General features: G+C 36.9%; 1 protein-coding gene across 9 annotated transcripts in view; it reads left to right on the plus strand.

Moving 5' to 3' along the window:
• NOL4 (nucleolar protein 4) overlaps positions 1-25,657 on the plus strand; it is a 410,691-nt gene that overhangs the window by 275,774 nt on the left and 109,260 nt on the right. For 6 of the 9 annotated variants that reach the window (XR_013443339.1, XM_078060452.1, XM_078060455.1 and 3 more), the window contains 2 exons: positions 21,057-21,236; positions 21,957-22,148. Coding sequence is in view for 8 of the 9 variants with exons in the window: in XM_078060452.1 (XP_077916578.1) it covers positions 21,057-21,236; positions 21,957-22,148 (372 nt within the window). In the remaining variant the exon portion in view is untranslated. The remainder of the gene's footprint in view (positions 1-21,056; positions 21,237-21,956; positions 22,149-25,657) is intronic. The other 3 variants (XM_078060459.1, XM_078060453.1, XM_078060458.1) reach the window with 1 other exon arrangement.

The following is a 25,657-nucleotide window of genomic DNA, read 5'->3' on the forward strand; positions in this document are numbered from 1 at the left end:
CTTGATTTCAGCTCAGGTCATGATCTCAGGGCTATGAGAGTGAGCCCTGCATCAGGCTCAGTGCTCAGCTCAGAATTTGCTTAAGATTCTTTCTCTCTCCCTCTTCCCCTGCCCCTGCTTGCATGCATGCTCGCTCTCTAAAATAAATCAGTAAATCTTTTTATTTTTAAAGACATGAAGTAATGTAGTTTTTTGGTTTTTCTTTTTTTGTTCTTTTTTTTTAAGTACAACCACAACTATAAAGTAGAGGAACTTAAGAAGACAAAGACCAAATCTGCTTCATACACATGAAGGGGCAATCTAATACACAACACAACATGAATCTTTCCAAACAAGTTTGCTGAGAAATAGCTCCCATGTTTTTAGTTACAAGTAAAACAATCTTCTCATGTAGAAAAATGTGGACATTCTTTGATTAATAAAGCCTATTCTTCCCCCAGTTTTATACTTATCTTCATTTAGAAACTAAATTCATGAGAAAAGAACAAGTTTTGTTATGCTATAAAAACCTTTGGAACAACAAATTACAAATATTCCATTTTTTAACAAGCAAAAATGTTTTCTTTCCCAGAATGTAAACATCCAGTAAAAAACCCCAAATATTCCAGGTATAGAAACACCAATAATTTGCTTACGAAAAAGGTGTATTGGGGGAGGCAACATTTTTGTTTGTCTTAAAGATAAAAGTACTTTACCAAGAGTCAGGCCATTATTATTTAAAGTCTACTCCTTCACCCAGTTTTCTTATCTAAGTAGAAACTCATCAATTTCTATAGAATTTTGGCTATAGGAGCAGGCCACAGGGAAGGTCTGAAATATCTAAAAGTCATTTGGTGTGTACCTGGGTGGCTCAGTTGGTTAAGTGTCTGCCTTCGGCTCAGGTCATGATCTCAGGGTCCTGGGATCGAGTCCCGCATCGGGCTCCCTGTTCAGCAGGGAGTCTGCTGCTCCCTTACCCCTCCCTCCTGCTTGTGATCTCTCTCTCTCTCAAATAAATAAATAAAATCTTTTTAAAAAAATAATAAAAGTCATTTGGCTGGAGAAAAGTGTTTTCTTGAGACTTGGAGGCAGTTATCCATCACTTTGTGCTTAAAAGCATTCCTCAGTGAACTTCTTCCCTACAGCCTTTAGGATAAAGCACAGCATCTGGGCTGCTGGAATATCTACCAGCAGGGCATCGCTGCAGGCATTCTGCATGCTATACTCTTGAAGCTGGGCAGCTGCCTGAAAGACCTTGATCTTCTCCATGTTGGCCTCCAGCTTGAGCTGCTCCACCAGGTGCTGCATGGCATTCATCCTGGCCCCAGAAGACATGGCAGCAGCTGCACTGGGCTCTAGGGTTCAGGAGCTGGGCTGCAGGAGCCACAAGGCTGTTGGGAGATTTTTGATTAGTCCTTCAATTTCTTTGCTGGTTATGAGTCTGTTCAAGTTTTCTATTTCTTCCCATTTCAGTTTTGGTTTTTATATGTTTCTAGGAATTTATCTATTTCTTCCAGATTGCCCAATGTATTGGCATATAATTTTTCATAATATTCTCTTGTGATTTCTTGTATTTCTGTGGTGTTTGTTGTGATTTCTCCTCTTTTGAGTGTGATTTTTATGTATTTGAGTCCTGTCTCTTATCTGTTTGATATGTCCGTGTTGGGATTTATCAATTTTATTAATTTTTTCAAAGAACCAGCTCCTGGTTTCATTGATCTGTTCTACTGGGTTTTTCTTGTTTGTTTGTTTCTATATAATTTATTTCTGCTCTAATCTTTATTATTTCCCTTATGCTGGCTTTCAGCTTCATTTTTTGTTCTTTTTCTAGCTCCTTTAGGTGTAAGATTAGGTTGTATATTTGAGATTTTTCTTGCTTCTTGAGGTAGGCCTGTATTGCTATATGCTTCCCTCTTCTGACCACTTTTGCTGTATCCCAAAGGTTTGGGATGATGGTGTTTCCATTTTCATTTGTTTCCATGTATTATTTATTTATTTTTCTTTAATTTCTTGGTTGACCTACTCATTTTTCAGTAGGATGTTCTTTAATCTCCCTGTATTTGTGGTCTTTCCAAATTTTTTCTTGTGGTGGACTTCAAGTTTCATAGCACTGTGGTCAGAAAATATGTATGGTATGATCTCAATCTTTCTGAACTTGCTGAAGCCTGATTTGTGAACTGCATGTGACCTATTGTGGAAAATGTTCCATGTACACTTGAAAAGAATGCGTATTTTGCTTTAGGATGAAATATTCTGAATATATCTGTTAAGTTCATCTGGTCCAGTGTGTCATTCAAAGCCACTGTTTCCTGATTGATTTTCTGCTTAGATGATTGTCCATTGATATAAGTGGGATATTAAAGTCTTACTATTAATGTATTATTATCAATGAGTTTCTTTATATTTGTTGTTAATTGTTTTATATATTTGGATGCTCCCAAGTTAGGGACATAAATATTTATAATTGATAGATCTTCTTGTTGGATAGACCCCTCTATTATGATATAGTGCCTCTTCATCTCTTGTTACAGTCTTTGGTTTAAAATCTAGTTCACCTGCTATAAGTATTGCTGCTCCAGCTTTCTTTTGATGTCCATTTGCATGGTAAATGTTTCTCCATCCCCTCACTTTCAACCTTCAGGTGTCTTTTGATCTAGAATGAATCTCTTGGAGGCAGCATATAGATGGATCTTGCTTTTTGTTTTGTTTTAAATACATTCTGATACCCTATATATTTTTATATTTAATTTTATTGTTATGTTAATCACCATACATTACATCATTAGTTTTTGATGTAGTGTTCCATGATTCATTGTTTGTGCATAACACCCAGTGCTCCATGCAGAATGTGCCCTCTTTAATACCCATCACCAGGCTAACCCATCCTCCCACCCCCCTCCCCTCTAGAACCCTCAGTTTGTTTCTCAGAGTCCATCGTCTCTCATGGTTCATCTCCCCCTCCGATTTCCCCCCCCCTTCATTCTTTCCTTCTTGCTATCTTCTTCTTTTTTTTTTTTTCTTAACATATATTGCATTATTTGTTTCAGAGGTACAGATCTGAGATTCAACAGTCTTGCACAATTCACAGCGCTCACCATAGCACATACCCTCCCCAATGTCTATCACCCAGCCACCCCATCCCTCCCATCCACCCCCACTCCAGCAACCCTCAGTTTATTTCCTGAGATTAAGAATTCCTCATATCAGTGAGGTCATATGATACATGGCTTTCTCTGATTGACTTATTTCTCTCAGTATAACACCCTCCAGTTCCATCCACATCATTGCAAATGGCAAGATCTCATTCCTTTTGATGGCTGCATAATATTCCATTGTGTGTGTGTGTGTGTGTGTGTGTGTGTGTGTGTGTGTATACCACATCTTTATCCATTCATCTGTCGATGGACATCTTGGCTCTTTCCACAGTTTGGCTATTGTGGACATTGCTGCTATAAACATCGGGGTGCACGTACCCCTTCAGATTCCTACATTTGTATCTTTGGGGTAAATACCCAGTAGTGAAATTGCTGGATTGTATGGTAGCTCTATTTTCAACTTTTTGAGGAACCTCCATACTGTTTTCCAGAGTGGCTGCACCAGCTTGCATTCCCACCAACAGTGTAGGAGGGTTCCCCTTTCTCTGCATTCCCGCCAACATCTGTTGTTTCCTGACTTGTTAATTTTAGCCATTCTGACTGGTGTGAAATGGACCCTCAACTCTATGGTCAACTAATCTTCGACAAAGCAGGAAAGAATGTCCAATGGAAAAAAGTCTCTTCAACAAATGGTGTTGGGAAAAATGTGATACCCTATATCTTTTGATTGGAGCATTTAGTCAATTTACATTCATAGTAATTATTGATATATATGTGTTTAGTGCCATTTTATTACTTGTTTTGTGATTGTTTTTGGTGGTTTTCTCTGTTCCTTTTTAGTCTTTATTGCTTTTGGTCTTTCTTTCCCACTCCAAGAATTTCCTTTAATATTTCTTGCAGGGATAGTTTAGTGGTCATGAAATACTTTAGTTTTTGTTTGGGAAACTCTTTATATCTCTTTCTATTCTGATGATAGCCTTGCTGGATAGACTAGTATTGGCTGCGTATTTTGCCCATTCAGCATGTTGTCAGTATATCACGCCACTCTATTCTGGCCTGCCAAATTTCTGTGGAGAGATCTGCTGCTAACCTTATTTGTCTTCCCTTGTAAGTTAGGGACTTCTTTTGTCTTGCAGCTTTTAGGATTTTTTTTCTTTATCTCTGTGTCTTGCAAATTTAACTATATTATATCTTTGTGTTGGCCTGCTTTGTTGATTTTGATGGGAGTTCTCTGTACCTCCTGGATTTGGATGTCTGTTTCCTTCCCCAAATTAGGAAAGTTTTTAGCTATAATTTCCTCAAATAAACCTTTTGCCCCTTTTACCCTCTCTTCTTCTGAGACTCCTAAAATATGATGATACTATGCTTTATGGAGTCACTTAGTTCCCTAAGTCCACACTCATATTCCAAGATTTTTCTTTCCCTCTTTTGTGTACCCTTATTTCTTCCCCATAATTTTATCTTCTATATCCCTTATTCATTCCTCTGCTTCTACCATCCTTGTGATCATTATATCTAGTCAGTTTTGAATCTCGGTTATTGAATTTTTCATTTCGGCCTGGTTAGTTTTTAGCTCTTTTATCTCTGTGGTAAGGGACTCACTCATGTTTTCTTTGCTCTTCTCAAGCCTAGCTAGTATCCTTATGATTGTTGCTTTAAATTCTGGATCAGGCATATTACTTATATATGTTTCGATTAGATCCCTGGCTGTGACCTTTTCTTATTTTTTTCTTTTGGGATGAATTCCTCCATCTCGGCATTTTGTCTAGGTCTCTATTTTCTTCTCTGTGTTACAAAAGCCTGTTAGGTTTGCTGCTCCTGAAAGTAATGGTTTTATGAAGAAGCGGTCACATATTGTCCAGGGTCTGACACTTCAGGAAGGGGGCAGGGAAGGGAAATGGCACCAGCCAGCTCCTTAATCCCTGGAGAGGGGAGTTCGCACTTGCCGCTATCAGGGAAGCCCTCCCAGAAGAGTGAACAATTTTCCCTCTGGTGTCCCAGATGTCCTTCAGATCACTGCCTTCACACTGTCTGTCCAGATTGCTTGCCTGCCTGGAGCAGTGCAGTCACTTTGGTCTCTATCCCAGCCAGGCCTGCTGAGTTTTAAAACTCCAAACTTTAAGGACCTGGTGTGGTGAGACTATGCTGGTCTTCTGGAGGACAGTCTTACCACATCAGGACTGATTCAAGTTTGACCCAGAAGTGCACTCACATCAGAGTGCAATATCATGGGTTTTGCAGTAAAGCCCAGTAAAGAGCCAGTGGTGTTCAGGTTAACCACCCTCAGCAGGTGTCTCTGCACCTATGCTGAGGGGTGGGGGAGGGAAATGGCACCTGCCAGGTCCTTTTTCCCTGGAGAGGCAATGCCATCTCTTTCAGATGCTCTCCATGAAGGGGGAACCATCTCTCCCAGTGTGTTTTAGGTGATCCTCAGATCATTGTAGTCCCCTCAGTGCTCTATACCAGCCATGCTCTGGACCTCTAAAACTACAGTCTCTGAGCCCCACTGGTTGCAAAAACTCATGAAAGTCAGCCCCCCTTGTTTTTCCAGTGTTTTCCTTGTGTAATTTCCTGTGTACTCTTCTCTCTCTCTCTCTCTCTCTCTTTCTCTCTCTCTCTCTCTCTCAAACCAGGGCCCTCTCCCCTCTACAGTACCTGTGATTGATCCATTTCTCCCCCAAACTATGTCTCTGCACCTCCTACCTTCCACAATGTGGCCTCTTCTCCTCCTCTTGTTGTGCAGTTTGTTCTGTCAGTCCTCAGATCGATTTCATGGGTATTCAGAATGATTTGATATTTATCTAGTTGTGTTTGAGGGATGAGCAAGCCTAGGGTGCTCCTACTACACCATCTTAGCTCCTCCCACCTGAGGAAGGTCGTTATTAACTCTCCCTTAAATGTTTGGTAGAATTCACCTATAAAGCCATCTTGGTTTTAAGTTTGTTGGGAGTTTCCTATTACTAGTAACACAAGTGAATCAGTAATCCATCTGTTTAGATTTTCTATTTCTTACTGATCCAGTCTAGGAGGATTGAATGTTTTTAGGAACTTATCTATTTCTTCTACATTGTATAATTTGTTGGCATATAATTTTTTGAGGTAGTTTTATGTAATCCTCTGTATTTCTGTGGTGTTGGTTGTACCTTCTCTTTCATTTGTGATTTTGAGTCTTCTCTTTTCTTAATAAGTCTGGTTAAAAGTTTGTGCATTTTATCTTTCCAAAGAACCATTGTTCATTTCTATTCTTTTAGTCTCTATTTCATTTAATTCTGCTTCATTCTCTCTTATTTTTTCATTCTCCTAAAAACTTTGGGTTTTGTTCTTTTTCCTTTAGGTGTAAGGTTAAATTGTTTGAGATTTTTGTTATTGTTGTTTCTTAAGGTGGGTTTTAAGAAACAAAACTTCTTAGAACTGTTTTTGCTGCATCCCAAAGATTTTGTTGTGTGGTTTGCATTTGCTTTTGTCTCAAGATATTTTTTTTAAAGATTTTATTTATTTATTTGACAGAGAGAGACACAGCAAGAGAAGGAACAAAGCAGGGGGAGTGGGGGAGGGAGAAGCAGGCTTCCTGCTGAGCAGGGAGCCCGATGTAGGGCTCGATCCCTGGACCCTGGGATCATGACCTGAGCCGAAGGCAGAAGCTTAATGACTGAGTGACCCGGGCACCCCCAAATTTTTTTTGATATTTATTCTTTGATTTCTCCATCGACTTATTGGTTATTTAGTAGCATGTTATTTAGCCTCCATGTATTTTTGTTTTTTCCATCTTTTTTTCCTTGTGATTGATTTCTAGTTTCATGCCATTTGGGTAAAAATGATGCTTGATTTGATTTCAGTCTTTTAAAATTTATTAAGACGTGTTTTGTGGCCTAACATGATCTATCCTGGAGAATGTTTCATGTGCAGTTGAGATGAATGTATGTTCTGTCCATTTTGATAGAAAGTTCTGTAATCTATTAAGTCCATCGTCTAATGTGTCATTCAAAATAACTCTTGCCTTATTGATTTTCTGTCTGGATGATCTATCCATTGATGTAAGTGGGATGTTAAAATCCCTACTATTTTTGTATTACTGTGAGTTTCTCCCTTTATATCTCTAATATTTGCTTTATATATTTAGGTGCTCCTACATGGGTGCACAGACACTTAAAAGGTTATGTCCTCCTTTTGGATTGATCCCTTTGTGATTATGTAATGCCCTTCTTTGCCTCTTATTGCAATCTTTGTTTTAAAGTCTATTTGGTCTAACATAAGTATTGCTACCTGACCGCTTTTTTTTTTTTTTTTTTTTTGTCTATTCAGTCACCCTATGTTTTTGATTGAAACATTTAGTCCATTTACATTTAAAGTAATTGTTAATATGTATGTACTTATTGTCATTTTCTTAGTTGTTTTTGTAATTCTTCTTTGTTGCTTTCTCCTTCTCTTGTTTTCTTCCCTTGTGATTTGATAACTCACTTTAGTCTTATGCTTAGATTCCTTTATCTTTATTTTTTTTGTGTGTCTATTACAGGTTTTTGGTTTGTGGTTACCGTTAGGTTCATATATAAAAACATATGTATATAGCAATAGGTTCATATATAACAGTGTATGTATATAGTAGTCTATATTATGTCAATGGTCATTTAAGTTCAAATACGTTCTCTATATACTACATTCTTACTCTTTCCCCTTCCTACATTCTATATATATGCTGTCATATTTATTTTGTGTATCCCTTAACTAATTTTTGTAGATATAATTGATTTTACTACCTTTGTCTTTTAACCTTTATATTAGCTTTATATGTGATTAATCTACTACCTTTACTATATGTCTGCTTTTACCAGTGAAATATTTTCCTTTCTTCTTTTTTTTTTTTTTTTTTTTTTTTACTTATGGCCTTTTCCACTGAAAGAAGTCTCTTTAACCTTTCTTTTAAGGCTTGATGGTGATGAACTGCATTAATAATTTTTTTTTCCCCAGTCTGGGAAACTCTTTATCCCCCTTTCAATTCTTAATGATAGCTGCTAGGTAGAGTATTCTTGATTTTATTTTTTGTTTGTTTGATTTTGTTGTTTTGTTTGTTGTTTGTTTTGTTTTGTTCCTTTAGCACTTTGAGTTTATCCTGCCATTCCTGTCTAGCCTGTAAAGTTTCTGCTGAAAAATCAGCTATAATAGTCTTATAAGGTTTCTCTTGTTATGTAACTATGTGCTTTTCTCTTACTGCTTTTAATATTCTGTATTTTTAGTTTTTGACATTTTAATTATTATGTGTCTTGGTGTGGGCCACTTTGTGTTCATCTTTTTTGGGGCTCTCCATGCTTCCTGAACCAGGACATCTGTTTCCTTTCCCAGGTTAGGGAAGTTTTCAGCTATTATTTCTTCATGTAAGTTTTCTGCTCCATTCTCTCTTCTGCAACCCCTATAATGTGAATGTTAATATGCTTGATATTGTCCCAGAGGCCCCTTAACCTGTCCTCATTTTTAATTTTTTTTTTTTTTGGATGATTTCTACTACCTATCTTCCAGATTGATGGTCCATTCTTCTGCTTCCTCTAATCTGCTGTTGACTTCCTCTAGTGTATTTTTCATTTCATTTGTTGAATCTTCAGCTCTGATTGGTTCTTTCTTATATTTCCTATCTTTTTGCTAATGTTTTCATTGAGTTCATCCATTTTTAAGTCTGGTGAGCATCGTTATGACCATTACTTTAAAATCATTATGAGTCAGACTGCTTATCTCCATTTTAGTTAGTTATTTTTTCTAAGGTTTTGTCTTGGTTTTGTTTGTTCAGAACATGTGTTCTGTCTCCTAATTTTGTCTGACTATCTGTGTTTGTTTTTATGTATTAAGTAGGTCATCTATATCAATAGCTCCTGGTCTTAAAAGTAGTAGACTTATGTAGAAGGTATCTTATGGGGCCCATAATGCAATGTCGTCTGGTCACCAGAACCAGGAGCTCCAGGGGTGTCCTTTATGTGGGCTGTGTGCACCCTCCTGTTATGGCTATGCTGATGAGAAGGGCTCACTTCCAGTGTAGCTGGTTGCAATGACCAGCTGTAAGTACTGTGGGCACACTGCTGGGCAGGGCTGGCCCCAGTATGGCTGGCTGAGAAGCCCAGCTATAGATGATGTGGGCAGGCTGGTGGGTACAGTTAGCCCCTAGTGCAGCTTGGTGAGAAACCAAGCCACAACTGTTGTGGGTGTGCTGGTGGTCAGGACTGCCTCTTCCCCACTCCCCCATCACTGGGGTAGGAGTTACTTTGGAGGTGTTTCAGTCCTGGCCAGGACTACCTGCTGGATGTGGCATGACAGTAGTGACTCTGGGAGGACTCTGGTCCCCACTGAAGCTGCCTGCCAGGTATGGTGGGTGAGAAGCTCCTTTGGAGGGGTACTTGCCAGCTGGGCATGTTGGGTGGGGCAGTTTCAAAGAATATAAGCCAAGTAGATGGAGAGTGTCAAAACTACCTTCCACTAGCATCTGCCAGTTAGGCTAAATGAGGCAAGAAAAATGGTATCTGCCAGTACTTTCATTCTGGAGAAAGTTCCTAAAGTTCCCTACCTTCCCAATGCATGCCTAAAGTTAGTCAATAAATCTTCATGTACAATCCAGTCACTTTTCAAACTGCTGCCACTGTGCTGTGTCTAGGAATGAGTGAGATAGCATGCTTACCCTTTACAAGCAGAGTAGTGGAGTCTTCATTTCTTATAGTCATCCAGTTCTCCTGGAGTTAAGCACCCCTGATTTTTAAAGCTTCCAGAGTTAAGCCCCACTGTTCTTCAAAGCCAGACTTTCTGGGGTTTTGTTATCCGGGTGCAGATCCCCCGTGCTAGGGATAACCAATATAGGGATTAATTCCCTTACTCCTCCAGGGGGACCTCTTGTCTGTGATAGTCCTCCTTGCCAGGCTGACTTCAGGTGATACTAGTGCATGCCAATTGAGAGAACCACTGTGCTAGCCAACATACATCTTGAAGAACAGGCTTGAAAAACTTGTATTATTTTGAAGTACCAAAGAAGTAGCTTTAGTTTTAAAATTATTAAGTGAGAGATTACCTTTCAGAGGTTATGATGAAAAGGAATGATATTGAAATAGCTAAAATTTCATGAGAATTTTCAAAGTAATTGTTAAATTTGGTTCATTATTGGACAATGTCAAGATGAAATGTCAACTGTGACTTATTTATCCAAAAACTGTTTAAGATTAATCTCAATCATTGGAAAACATTTACACAATGGTAAATCAATAAACCAAATAACAAATACCAATCCATGGTTATATAAATGGATAACTGCAGATTTGTATGCAATTGTAAGTAATAATACAGAGATGTCTTGTGAAATATGACATTTCAGCTACCGGGTGGGAAAATCTTTTTGACAAAACAAGTGAGAAATTATAAATGCCTAATTTGAAATATATGAATACTATATCATTTTGTTTTCTTTATATTTAATAAATGATTGAAAGAAAACTCAGATAAAATATTAATGGAATATGAAAAACAATAAAAGAGAAGGGACATCAATAGACGTTCTGACACTGAGAAGTAACGGACTTGTAATAAAAATTTTCAGATCTTACTAAAGGCAGTATTTAGGAGTAAGAAAAATACAGTTAATGATGAGGAATGAATTATATTAACACAATGGGAGAAGATTTAAATTTCATATTGAATTTGACAGAATATACCAATATTAAGAAAACATAATCTCATAAAATGCCACTTTAATGAAGACAATCATTCACTTCACAGGAAAACTTGAAATGCCCTAAAAATTCATAGGTTAGACATGAAAAGAACTTGATTAAGGGTTTCCTCAACAGAAAACAATGTAACAATTACATGATATTGGCAATAATTAATTTGAAGAGCAAAGGAAAGTTTCTAAACTATCAACGGTAAAAGACACATTTCCATCAGACAGGCTAAAGACTGAATCACTTTTCTATTCTCAATAGATGATAATACAAAATCATTGTCATATGAAGAAGCAATCAAAGAGCATGCCAAGAAATGTGAAAAGAAAACAGTATTATAGAGATGTGCCAGGGAGTTACTTAATTTTTAAAATATTATTTTCCTGTATTTTGTGATTGTAGCATTTATAAGCTTTCAGCATCTCATAATTTGTGATTTTACTCTTATTAAATCTCTTTTGTATCTAATTTCTCAAATAAGTGAGGCCCATCTCCAAATTTTATAACTTTAAGGACTTAAGAAACTTGGATCAGATCTATCCTATGAGCCTAGAATGCAGCTCTAAGCATGGATTAATGATTCTGTAATTGTTGAATAAATTACTGTTATGTAAAATATCTGAAATGGAGGAAACTCACCAAACAAATCATAAATCTTATAAATTTTAAAATTTATTTTGGAAGTTTAATATGTATTGAAAAATAGAGAAAATAATACACAGAACTACTATCTATCAGCCAAATTCAACAGTAATTAAGACTTTCCACACTTTTTCACATTTTTCCTTTTTTCTGTAGTATTTTAAAGCAAATCCCAGATACCCATGTCATTTCATCTCTTACACCTCAATTTGTATTTCTAACAAATGTGAGCATTTTCTTACATAAATATTTACTTAACCAAATGTTAGGTCTTACATTTAGCAAAATTAATAAGAATTCGATGTTATCATGTAATACCCCCATCTATAGTCAAATATTCCCAAATTTTTTTCAAAATTGACATTTTGTATTGAGTTTATTTGAATCTGATACAAGCAAGGTCAACACATTTAATTTTATCATAGGCACAACCTCAGACACATTATGGGTTCAGTTTCGGAAAACCACAATAAAGTGAAAATCACAATAAAGTGAATATCACAATAAAACTAATCAAATGAATTTTTTGGTTTCCCAGTGTATATAAAAGTTATGTTTACAATATACTATAGTCTATTAAGTGTGCAATAGCATTATGTCTAAAAAACAGTGTAAATATTTTAATGAAAGAACACTTCATTGCTAAAAGATGCTCCCCATCATCTGAGCTTTTAGTGAGTCATAATTTTTTTGTTGGTAAAGGGTCTTGCCTTAATGTTGGTGGCTGCTGACTGATCACGGTGGTGGATACTGAAGGTTGGGGTGGCTGTGGCAATTTCTTAAAATAAGACAACAGTGAAGTTTACCAATTGGACTCTTCCTTTTACAAACAATTTATCTCACATGCAGTGCTGTTTGATAGCATTTGACCCAGAGAACTTCTTTCAAAATTGGAGTCCATCCTCAAACCCATCAGTGCTTTATCAACTGGGTTTTGTTTTTTTTTTTAACAATCTAAATTCTTTGTTGTCATGTTGACAGTCTTCACAGTGTCTTCACTAGGAGTAGATTCCATTTCAAGAAACTACTTTCTTTGCTCATCCATAAGAAGCAACTCCTCATCCATTCAAGTTTTATCATGAGATTACAGCAATTCAGTCTTGTCTTCAGTTTCCACTTCTAATTCTAGTTCTCTTGTTATTTCTACCACATCTGCAGTTATTTCCTCCACTGAAGTCTTGAATCTCTCAAAGTCCTTTATGAGGACTGGAATCAACATTTTTTTTTCTTTTTATAGATTTTATTTATTTATTTGAGAGAGAGAGAGCAGGGTGGGAGGGTGGGCAGAGGCAGAGGGAGAGGTAATCTCAAGCAGACTCTGCAATGAGCATGGAGCCCAATGCGGGGCTTGATCTCCTGACACTGAGATCATGACCTGAGCTGAAATCAAGAGTTGGATGCTTAACTGACTGAGTCATTCAGGCACCCTTGGAATCAACTTCTTATAAACTCCTGTTAATGTTGATATTTTAACCTTTTCCTATGAATCACAAATGTTCTGAATGGCATCTAGAATGATGAATCCTTTCCAGAAGGTTTTCAATTTATTTTGCTCAGATCCATCATAAGAATTGCTGTATATGGAAATTTAACTTTATGAGATGTATTTCTTAAATAAGACTTGAAATTCCAAATGACTTCTTGATCTGTGGGCTCCAGGATGGATGTTGTGTTAGTAGGCATAAAACCATTGATTTTATTGTACATCTCCACGAGAGATGAAGTGACTAGGTGCATTGTCAATGAATAGTAATGTTTTGAAAGGAATCTTTTGTTTTTTCTAAGTCTCAACATTGGGCTCAAAATGTTCAGTCAACCATGATGTAAACAAATGTGCTGTCATCAAGGTTTTGTTTTTCCATTTATAAAGCAAAGGTAGAATGGATTTGGCATAATTCTTAAGGACCCTAGGATTTTCTTAATGGTCAGTAGGCATTAGCTTCAACTTAGTCACCAGCTGCATTAACTCCTAACAAGAGAGTCAGTCTGTCCTTTGAAGTTTTGAAGCCAGGCATTGACTTCTCTCTAGCTATGAAAATCCTAGATAGCATCTTCTTCTAATATAAGGCTGTTACTTCTTATATTTAAAATTTGTTATTTAGTGTAGCCACCTTTATTATCTTAGCTAGATCATCTGGATAATTTGCTGCAGCTTCTACATCAGCACTTGCTGCTTCACCTTGCACTTTGATGTTAGGGAGACAGCTTCTTTCCTTAAACCTCATAAACCACTCTCTGCTAGCTTCAATGCCATTGGAATTTTCATGTGTCTAAATAAATTTTATTTAGAGTTAGGGCCTTCCTCTGGATTAGTCTTTGGCTTAAGAGAAAGTTGTGGCTGGTTTGATCTTCTCTACAGACTACTAAAACTATCTCCATATCAGCAATATGATTGTTTCACTCTCTTATTATTCATGTGTTCCCCGGAATAGCACTTTTAATTTCCTTCAAGAACTTTTCCTTGGGGTGCCTGGGTGGCTCAGTCCTTAAGCGTCTGCCTTCGGCTCAGGTCATGATCCCAGGGTCCTGGGATCGAGCCCCGCATTGGGCTCCTTACTCCGCGGGAAGCCTACTTCTCCCTCTCCCACTCCCCTTGCTTGTGTTCCCTCTCTCACTGTGTCTCTCTCTGTCAAAAAATGAATAAAATCTTTAAAAAAAAAAAAAAAAAGAACTTTTCCTTTGCATTCACAATTTGGTGGCACAAGAGGCCTCACTTTTGGCCTGTCTCCATTTTTTATATGCTTTCCTCACTAAGCTTAATCATTTCTAGCTTTTGATTTAAAGTGAGAGACATGTGACTCACTTGACATTTAGAGGCCATTAGAAGTTTATTAATTGCCCTGATTTCAATTTTGTTGTTATCTTAGGTAATAGGAAGGCCTGAGGAGAGGGACGGAGATGGGGGAACAGCTGGTCAGTGGAGCAGTCAAAACACAAACACTTTCTCAAGTTCACTGTCTTTTATGGGCATGGTTTGCAATGCCCCAAAACAATTACAATAGTAACATCAGAGATCACTGATTGCAAGTCACCATAACAATTATAATAAGAAAAAAGTTGAAATAGTGTAAGCATTACCAAGTGCGACACAGAGACACAAAGTGAGCTTAATGCTGTTGGAAACATGGTGCTGATAGAGCTGCTGGACACAGGGTTGCCAAAACCTTCAATTTGAACTGCCCTCCCCCCAAAAAAACCAACCCCACAATATCTGTAAAATTCCATAAAAAAAGGTATGTCTGTACACCTCTTAAATCTCTTCTAATGTGTCACTTGTTTTTCTGGTGTCACATTGCAGAACCAAAGTCAGTTGTCCTATACAATGTCTCATATTTTGGGTTTGTCTCTTTGCTTTCTCTGGTGTCATTTAACTTGTTATTCTCTCTGCCTTATTTCTTGTAAATGGATGTTAACTCTGGGCTAGTGTTTTTCAAATTTGAGAGAGCATTAGAATACCCTGGAGGGCATGTGAAAACGTAGATTGCTGGGTCTAGCCCCAAGGTGTCTGATTCAGGTGGTCTTGGATGGGATCCAATAGTTTGTATTTATAATAAGTTCCCGGGAGATGCAGTTACTGCTGATATAGCAAGCACTCTTTGAAAACCATTGCTTCTAGACTGCTCATATTTTTAATGATTCTAAGATTGCCCAATATATTCAGTAATCAATAATATATTTTTAAAAGCTGACTGAATTCAGTAAAGTTACAAAATACCAAATCAATATACAGAAATCTGTTGTGCTTCAACTATACTTCAATTAAAAAATTATTTCTATACATTAATAATAACTATCAGAGAAATGAAGAAAACTATCTCATTAAAAACTACCTAGGAATGAGCTTAACCAAGGAGGTGAAAGACCTATGCACTGAAAAGTGTAAGACATTGACGAAAGAAATAAAACTGATACAAACAAATGGAAAGATATTCCATGTTGATTGATTGGAAGAAATAATATTACTATCCCAAGTAATCTAGAGACTCAATGCAGTCTTATCAAATAAATAAAATTTATTTAGACACATGAAAATTCCAATGGCATTTTTCATAGAAGTAGGACAAATAATCCTAAAATTTGTATGGGCCCACAAAAGACCCTAAATAGCCAATGCAATCTTGACAAAGAAAAACAAAGCTGGAAGCATCATGCTCCCTGATTTCAGTATGTATTACGAAACTATATTAATTAAAACTATATAGTATTGGCATAAAAACAGACACATAGGTCAGTGGAACACAACAGAAAGACCAGAAATAAACCCATACCTATATGGTCAACTAATTTATGACAAAGCCAAGAATAGACCATGGGGAATGACAGTGTCTTCAATAAACAATGTTAGGAAAATCGGACAGCTGCGTGCAAAAGAGTAAAACTAAGCCACTACCTAACACCAAGTACCTAAATGAACTTAAAATGTTTTAAAGACTTGAAGTAAGACATGAAACCCCAAAAGAAAATATAGGTGGTAATTTCCTCGATGTCTGTGTTGGTGATGATTTTTGGATTTGACATCAAAAGCGAAAGCAACAAAAGCAAAAGTAAACAAGTGGAACTACCTCAAACTAAAAAGCTTTTGCACAGTGAAGGAAACCAATGAACAGGAGAACATACTTGCAAATGTTATATTCAATAAGAGGTTATGATCCAAAATATATAAGAACTCCTACAATATCAAATCATTATTATATGCCTGAAACTAATATAATGTTGTTTGTCAATTATAACTCAATTAAAAAAGAAGTAACTGGCAAATAAATTTTTAAATTGCAATTTAAAAATTAAATCAAATTATCTTCTGTACAACTCTAACGTGTAAGCAATCACTTATTCAGAAAACATTTATTACCTTATTCCCACTATGTGCTTGACATTGTGCAAGCTTTTAAGGATGGAAAAGGTATGGTCTCTGAGTGACCCCAACATCAAGTAACTCTTAGGCTGTGTGGAAGATGGACATATAAGCTAACTTGTATAGTATTTCATGATCAGTGCTGCAACAGGGCTACATACAGGCTATTATGAAAGCATGGATGCCTGCCACTCAATTCATGAGAGTCTTACCTTATTTAGGGCATGATAAAGAAATGACAGGTTTGTTTTTATTTCCCTTGGCTGTATATATATCACAAATTGCCCCTCTAGCCTCAGCTGGTTCTCCTATCAAGCACTATGGATGGTCTTGCTCTCTGAGCCAGTCTATGCTCTGACCACAGAGTAAGCAAACAGATTAAGCTTTCTTTCTAGGGTGCGGAAGTGAGGTTCCCTAGGTCCAGAGCTGGCAGTTCTATTAGGGTGGTAAAAACGTGAGAAAATAGAAGTGCAAATGTATTTTTCAAGAAGTCTTTGCTAAGGAGAGCCACAGGTTATCTCAAGAGGAAAAAATGGAATATGTAATCAAGGCAAAGATATACCTTTGGCCCCATGAACTAACACGTGTGTTATGAGAATAAGCAAGTTTGCATCTTCTATAGGGCCTAAGTGGTGATTCCTTAACATTTTGGTTTTCTTAAGATTTGATTTGGGGGCACCTGGGTGGCTCAGTCAGTTAAGCATCTGCCTTCAGCTCAGGTCACGATCTCAGGGTCCTGGGATGCAACCACGCATCAGACTCTTTGCTTGTTAGGGAGCCTGCTTCTCCCTCTCCCTCTGCCTCTCCCCCTGCTTGTGCACTCTCTCACTGTCAAATAAATAAATAAAATCTTTAAAGAAAAGATTTAATTTGGATTTTTTCAATTTATATCTGGAATATGAAAATAACTGCTCCTGAAATTAAGGCTTCTTAGAGTATGGTCATCCAAAGTTCTTAATAAAGTAAGGTAGGTTTATGGTGTAGAGACCGCAATATTTTATGTGGGATGTTAAAAGACTATAGTAATTTTTATGACTTGATTCTAGATTATCATCCCAATACCCATATTCCCCATTTTTTAAAAAAGGACTTTATTTTTTTTTATTTTTTTTTTTTAAAGATTTTTTATTTATTTATTTGAGAGAGAGAGAATGAGAGAGAGCAAGCACATGAGAGGGGGAGGGTCAGAGGGAGAAGCAGACTCCCTGCCGAGCAGGGAGCCCGATGCGGGACTCGATCCAGGGACTCCAGGATCATGACCTGAGCCGAAGGCAGTCGCTTAACCAACTGAGCCACCCAGGCGCCCAAAAAAGGACTTTATTTTTTAGAGCAGTTTTAAGTTCACAACAAAATTGAGAAGATGCAGAGATTTCCATACACCCCCGGCCCCTATGCGTGTATAGCCTCCCTCATTATCAACATCACTTACCAGAGTGGTACGTTTGTTATAACTGATGAACCCTCATTGACAAACTATAAACATCCAAAGTCCGTGGTTTATATTAGGAGTTATGGTGTTGTACATTCTATGGGTTTGTACAAATATATAGTGACATGTATGTACAATTATAGTATATAGAGTATTCTCAGGGCCCTAGAAATCCTCTGTGCTCCACTTATTCCTCCCCTACCCCCCACAACCCCTGGCAACCAATGATCTTTTAACTGTTCATGGTTCTGCTTTTTCCAAAATGTTTTGTAGCTCAAATCATACAACATGTAGTCTTTTCAGATTGGATTCTTTCACTTAGTGACAGGTATTTGGTGTTCCTTCACGTCTCAATTAGCTCATCTCTTTTTTTTTTTTTTTTTTTTAAAGATTTTTATTTATTCATTTGCGAGAGAGACGGAGAGAGAACAAGCAGAGGGAGAGGCAGAGGGAGAGGGAGAAGCAGGCTCCCTGCTGAGCAAGGAGCCCGATGCGGGACTCGATCCCAGGACCCTGGGATCATGACCTGAGCCGAAGGCAGACGCTTAACCATCTGAGCCACCCAGGCGCCCTAGCTCATCTCTTTTTAGTATTGAATAATATTCCCTGATCTGGATGTACCACAGTTTATGCATCCATTCACATACTGAAGCACATATTGATTGCATTTGTTTTAGCAATTCTGAATAAAGCTGCTATAAACATCCCTGTGCAGTTTTTTTGTGTAGACATAAGTTTTTAACTCCTAGGATAAATACCAAGGAGCATGACTGTTGGTTCATATGGTAAGAGTATGTTTAGTTTTGTAAGGAACTACCAAACGGTCTTCCAAAGTGTTTGTACCATTTTGCATTCCCATCAGCAGTGAGTGAGTTCCTGTTGTTCCACATCCTCACCAGCATTTGATGTTGATGTTGATGTTCCAGATTTTGGCCATTCTAATAGGTGTATAGTCGTATCTCATTGTTGTTTTAATTTGCATTTCCCTGATGACATATGATGTGGAGCTTCTTTGAAAGGTCTATTTGTCATCTGTTTATCTCTTTTGGTGAGTTATCTCTTAAGGTTTGGGGCCCATATTTTAATCAGGTTGTTTGCTTTCTTATCATTTAGTTTGTAGTGTTCTTTGTGTATTTTGGCTAACAGTCCTTTAACAGAGGTGCCTTTTGTAAATATTTTCTCCTAATCTGTGACTTGGCTTCATCCCCCATTTTTTAAGACCAAATCATTTTGTAGAAAATGGGACACTGCTGACAGTCTTAAATGCTATTTCTGTAGAGAACATTTCTTTGTTGCTGTGAGAGAAGAAGTAGAGGTCATGTGTTGATTCCTATCTCAGTCTAGCTTGAAAGAAAATGCAAATTAACATGAGAAGTAGAGAACAATGATAGTGTTTAATTCTGTGTCAAATGTCATAGTATATTAAGACTTCACAGTTTAGAGAAACATTGAAGGAGACTGAGAAAGAAGAGGGAATCTTGGTGGAAATTGAATTTACTTGGATTGGTCTTGAAAGCCAGTTAGTAGTATCTTCAACAGTGAAAGAGGCAGGAAATGACACTGCAGCTGAGAAACTGGATTCAGAGTTATACAAATTTCAGTTTATATTACAGAAGGAAAAATTGATTATGTTTTGGATTTAGATTCTCAATATTCTCAGATCTGTAAGACTGGGTCTTCTTTATCTAGAGGGAGTAGAGGTGTAAAACGATGTCATTCCAAATGGTTCTGTTTATAGCAGACGGCTAGGTTGTGTATTTCACGTGGCATGTGGAAAGAATATATTAGCCCAGCATATTTGCATTCAGTGTATTGTAACATTTTTAAAAATGTTGCACATTGGCATTAAAAAAATATATATGATATATTTTTCAAACCTACGGAATATTTGCCTTACATTTTTTAAGGTAAATCTACCTTGTTAATAAATTGAAATACTATAATATTACAGTAATATAAAATATGTTGTTTTTTAAATTTTAACTTTATTTTTTATTTCTATTCTACTTTTATTATTCTTCCTCTGATTATGCAGTAATAATATATTATCGTGATCCTTACAACACACTACACATGTGTTATCACACATAGGCATTTTTGAACACTGCTGATTTAAAATTTCCCATTGTGAGGTTCTTTCAAAAGCATTTTACTTCTTTGATTTGAGGATGCTGCTGCTGTTTACAGAGATATTATCCATTTCACTGAGGTCACCTATGTATCTAAGTTCTCATATGTGAAATTTGGGTTGTTAATCGGGCCTTACCCTGATTGATTTCTGTACCACTCCAGACTCAATTGGGTTGTTAATCTGGCCTTACCATGATTGATTTCTGTACCACTCCAGACACAGTCTACTGTTATTTAAGATTTAAGCAAAGAGAAAATAAAGGGGGATGGGGTGTAGAAGAGGTAGAGTATCACACAGCTGACGGGTTAATTTCAGGCACAGTTGAATCTATAATCTCAGATGATGTTATTAGGAGTCTATTCTGCTTAGCCTTGCTGGATTCAACTTGATTTCAGTTACCCAGAGGTAAAGTTGGGGCACAGCCAGAATAGAGAAGGTTGCTGCCCAGGGATTGGCACTCTCACCTAGGGGAGCAGAGGCTGTTTCTGAAAGGCAAAGGTGCTATATGGACAAAGAAGTAGGAGATACCACTGCAGGACCCATGGTTAGTCTTGAACACAGTTATCGAAGTTTGTGAGAACTGTGTCGGCTGGCATTCATCTTCCATTAAGCATTAGGAAGCATTAAGCTTAACGTGATTCAGAGGAAACCTGGTTCCTTTTTTCTAGACCAAAATTCAGTGCCATCCTAAGACTCACAGACAATTTAAAAACTGATTTTCAAGACTTTGTCTTATAATTAGCACCCCTAGCATCAATATTTTGTGTAGTCCTTGTTGGGCAAATCAGTTAAATATATCCTCCCCTCAGTTTCCTTATCTGTTTAAAAAAATACTGATACGGTTAGATTGACTAACCTCTGAGGTCATTTCTGTTTCTAAGAATATGTGATTCAATGATTCTCTCGCAAAGGTGATTACAGGTTGATTTTTCTTTCTTTTTTTTTTTAAGTATGTATATTGAGTGGAAACTATCTTTGCTCTAAAAAAGCTACATCCAGTAGAACTTTCTGCAGTGATAGAAATGTTCCATGCAGCTATTGAGCACTTGTAATATAACTGGTGTGACTGAGGAGATGAATTTTTCATCTAAACTTCATTAATTTTGATTCAAATTAAAATAGCCACAACTCTGGGATTAACTTCTTTCAGCAAGATTTTTGAGAAACCATTGAAATTAAAAACAGAATTCATATGCTCTGCAATGAATTTAAAAACAGCAATTTGCCCCTTTCTTTTCAGTCTCCCGCACATAGCTATTCAAGCTACGACTCTGGCAAAAATGAGAGCGTAGACCGAGGTGCCGAGGACCTGTCTCTAAACAGAGGAGATGAGGATGAAGATGACCACGATGACCACGACGATTCTGAAAAAGTGAACGAGACAGATGGCGTTGAGGCCGAGCGGCTGAAAGCTTTTAATGTGAGTCCGGCCACCCTCCCTGTGTGGCTTACTTTTTACCACTTCACTTTCATGTTGTTGCTTGCTGGTAAACGTGGATCTTCTAGAGACATGTCTGTTTAATTTACAGAAGGATTTAAAAAGTACATGAAACACTCTTTGCCAACCAGACACCAGAATTGCTGTGTTTTGTTTAGAATTTTAAAGCCAAATGTGAGCTGAAAACTGGATTTGTGTTGTGTGAGTATGCATGTTTACCTAGTGGATGAGGGGGCCTCCGTTTCTTCCTCGGAAGAGTATGCCTGTCTTCAGTTATTTCTCTTGCCTTCCCGGCTTACCTAATTATGCATGACAAAAGAGTCCATTGTTTTCAGAGATTAGTGCACTGTGCAGCATAACAATGTAGCAGTCGCATTTATCATTAATGGAGAATTTGATGGGGTGCTTAATTGTCACAGTCTACTGTTATTTCCTGATTTTTTTTCCTACACGATAGTCTATACTTTTCTGTCTGTCTGTCTGTCTGTCTGCCTCTCTCTCTTTTTTCTCTCTATTTTTTTATCCAGCCATTTAGAAAGCCTTTAAAGGGTGTTTGCTTAAAATTTCTGGCTTTCCATTGCAAAGTTCTTCAGTGCATAAAGCAGAAAAGAGTATTTTCCTATCGGTAATCAAGACAGGAAGCTAGGAACAGCAGAGAGCAGTCCTCCAAACCCTTCTCCTCTGTCTCCCTCTTGCCAACAGATGTTTGTCAGGCTGTTTGTAGATGAAAACTTGGACCGAATGGTCCCAATCTCTAAGCAGCCCAAAGAAAAGATCCAGGCTATCATTGACTCATGCAGGCGACAATTCCCTGAGTATCAAGAGCGTGCCAGAAAACGTATACGTACTTACCTCAAGTCCTGCAGGCGGATGAAAAGAAGTGGTTTTGAGATGGTGAGTTTTGAATTAAAACACAGCCCTAGATTCCATCAAAATCCCACATGTAAACCATGACACTATTTTTTTTTTTCATCTTAGTGTCTTTTTTATTTTTTCCATAATGTCAGGTCCAAGGGGTTTTTGTTTGCTTGTTTGTTTTTTTCCCCTTCTCCTTTTCATCTTCCTGAAGTATTTATCCCCTTTGTTATTCAATGAGGAATACCTGGTGAGACCAGCACTCCCAGGCACACATGGTACCACGTCACAGGAAACGAGGGGGATCTGAGTTAAAAACCAATGAGAACCAGCATCTCATTTGTGTTTGTTTTCTGTCACTACTGAAGCAGATATAAGGTTAACCAAGTCTTCAACTGAAGCATAGGTTGTTGCTTTAGGTGGTATATGAGAATGGCTTTCTCTGGAACCAAAGGAAATGGATGGATCCACCTAAATAATACTGTTTTCATACCAGTGGTTAATAAGTAGCAAGCCTTGAGAGTAAAGATCAGGGAATGAATATCCTCATGTGAAAAAGAAGGCTTTGTTGTACTCGGTGTATTTGTGTGCTTGTGGATGGTAACATGAGCTTTTCTATTCATCTAGGCTTTACAGATGGATGAGATTATGTTGACATTAGTTATTTATGGGTGGAAATCAGATATCAGTGGTTTTCCAACTTTATTTCACCTTGCACTAATTGCTATTCCTAGAAATAGTGTATATATTTACAATGTATTTTTTTTTATTTTTGTTTTTTATGTATGGGAGCAGAAATGTATTAGAAATTTTCTGAAGCCATTTTTTTTTTTTCCTTTCTTGGCTCCATCGAAGCCAAGACTGCTGGTTCGTGATCAGTGCCTGTCATGTATTAGTTGTAATGGAGTAGTGTTGGTGAAGCTAGGAGAGGTTTCAGAGATGTCATATAGGAGAAATAGGTTCTTAGATTTAAATGAAATGACAAAAGCAATAAATCCACTATCTACTATCAATGCTTCTTCACTGGCTTCTAAAAATACCTTCAATATTTTTTTCTTTTTGAGAGAGAGAGAGCATGTGCTGGGGGGAGGGGCGGAGGGAGAAGGAGAGAGAGAATCTTAAGTAGGCTCCACACCCAGTGCGGAGCCCAACACGGGGCTCAATCTGATGACCCTGAGATCATGACCTGAGCCTAAATCAGGAGTCTGATGCTTAGGTCTTTGAGCCACTCAGGTGCCCCCCCTTTGATATTCTTTAAAACAGTATGACTTCATAGAGAGGCAGTCTGCCTAGATAGTACCAAGCACAAGGCTCAGTCCCCAGAGAGCCTGGTTTGGGGTTCTGGATCTACCACGTCCTAACTGTATGACTGGCACCTTACTTCAGCGACCTGGACTCAGATGCCTCTTCTAGAGGTGTTAACTCCTAATTCATAAAGTTGTGAGAATTATATAAGTTGTCACTTGTAAAGCGCTGCAAACCATTTCTGACACATAGTAACCACTCAGTATATCTTAACTGTGACAATATTTTCAAATATTATTCAATCTATCATCTGATAAAAGCTTCCCAAACTGTTTGTATTAAACAATCACAGAATACTCCATTTAAGTACTTGTTTACTTCTCAGAATAATAACTATATTGAAGTCAGAGTTGGTAGTGCATAAGTCATTTTAAAATCAAAATGGCATTTTTGTGCCTGATCAAACTAAATTATGATAGTAGAGGTATAAGAGAGGAGAGTTTGCTTGAAGAAAATAAAGCTATTTCTCCCATTACTGAATTATTTAAAAATTATTATTACCTACTCAATAGAAGAGAGATGACAGAGAGAAAGGATATCTAAACAGGTATAAAAGCCCAGAGTCCTAGCATTGGCATTTGGCTCAGAACACTCAGCAGCTGATGTAAAATTGCGATAGAACCTAAATATGTCTCATTCAGAATACAATGTACAATATTTACTTTTCTTTCTCAGTAACAATAAAGATGATATCCTATACCAAGGTTTTTATTTTACCAGCATCTGGCATTTCTATTTTTGGAGATATTTATTTGGAGATTTTTTGGTAAAATTTCTTATTTTCCATTAATTATTCTTTATGAGAAAAATTATCGTCATGTAAAATTCTTAATTTCTCTAAGGCATATTTGAAACTTTCACAGGTTTTTCTATTGCTTGTATTTATTTACTTCAATATGGGCATCTATTTGTTGTATACCCTGTGCTATGCATAGAGAAGAACAAAAATTGACTAATTCAAAGTCAAGGAGTTTTACAAACTAATCACAAAGAAATATACTGTAAAGAAATGCTATTTTAATTAACTTTTATTTTTTATTTATTCATTTGTTCATTTATTCAATAATGTACATACCATTATACAAAGTAATAAGCAGAAATATTAGAGATTTCTAACCAGTTATTTAGGAAATATAACATGTTCCCTGATATTATGATTCATTGAGGTGACAAGTTGTGGGAAGTGAAATACCTAAGTAATAATATAAGGCCTAATATAATTAAATGTTAAGTGAACAACATGAATGAAAATTTTTATCATAGGTTAGGGCTTTTTTTATACACAGGAATATTCTAAAATAACAAATCTACCATTCAGTTGACACTTGGAATCTTGATTTTTTTTTTTTAATGTATTACTTCACTGTCATGGGGCATGGGGAAGATTCTGTGTCATTTTGAATACTTATCCTTATCTAGAACAGTTAGGAAAATGTATGACTAGGGCAGATAGTAATTGCAACTAAATATTGTATATGAATATTTTTCCCTCGCTTTTAAAAATTTGATATAAAGTAATATCCATAGTTTTTTTAAATTGAAACAGCATTAAATAAAAAACCTTTCTTCTATTGTGTTTTATGTAGGTACACATGGAAAAAAAGTCATTTTCAGCATGTAGTTGTTTTTACATACAAATTATTCTGCAATACTTAACAGGTCAACAAGTCGAAATAAGAATTTTTTAATATATTTGTAAAATGAAATTGTTAAGTGTAGGATTATTTGGGGTTTTTAAATTTTTATTTATTTATTTGACAGCATAAGCAGGGGGAAGAGGGAGGCAGAAGGAGAAGCAGGCTTTCCATTGAGCAAAGAGCCGGATGTAGGGCTCCATCCCAGGACCCTGAGATCATGACCTGAGCCAAAGGCAGATGCTTAACTGACTGAGCCACCCAGGTGCCCCATTATCGGTTAGGATAAGTGTAGAATTATTTGGTAGGAGATTCCATCTTATAAAATGAAAGTGGCTTTCAACAAGCTTATCTCTTCCAGTTATTTGGGGTGTCTAAACCAGAAGACTCTTTAAGTAGAGTAAAACACAAAATACTGAATTATGTTTTGTGTTGACTTTAAGAAATTCAAAGAGGTAATCCCATAGAAGTGGGTCATCACAACATATATTAGTTGAGAATGTTGGCATTCACTTTTATTCATTTCCCACTGTCATTAATACAAAATATAGGCATGGTTAATAATAATTATCCCTTAAGAATTTACATGTCAACATAAATACTTTTAAT

The sequence above is a fragment of the Halichoerus grypus genome, chromosome 13, assembly GCF_964656455.1.
Source record: "Halichoerus grypus chromosome 13, mHalGry1.hap1.1, whole genome shotgun sequence".
Taxonomy (NCBI): domain Eukaryota; kingdom Metazoa; phylum Chordata; class Mammalia; order Carnivora; family Phocidae; genus Halichoerus; species Halichoerus grypus.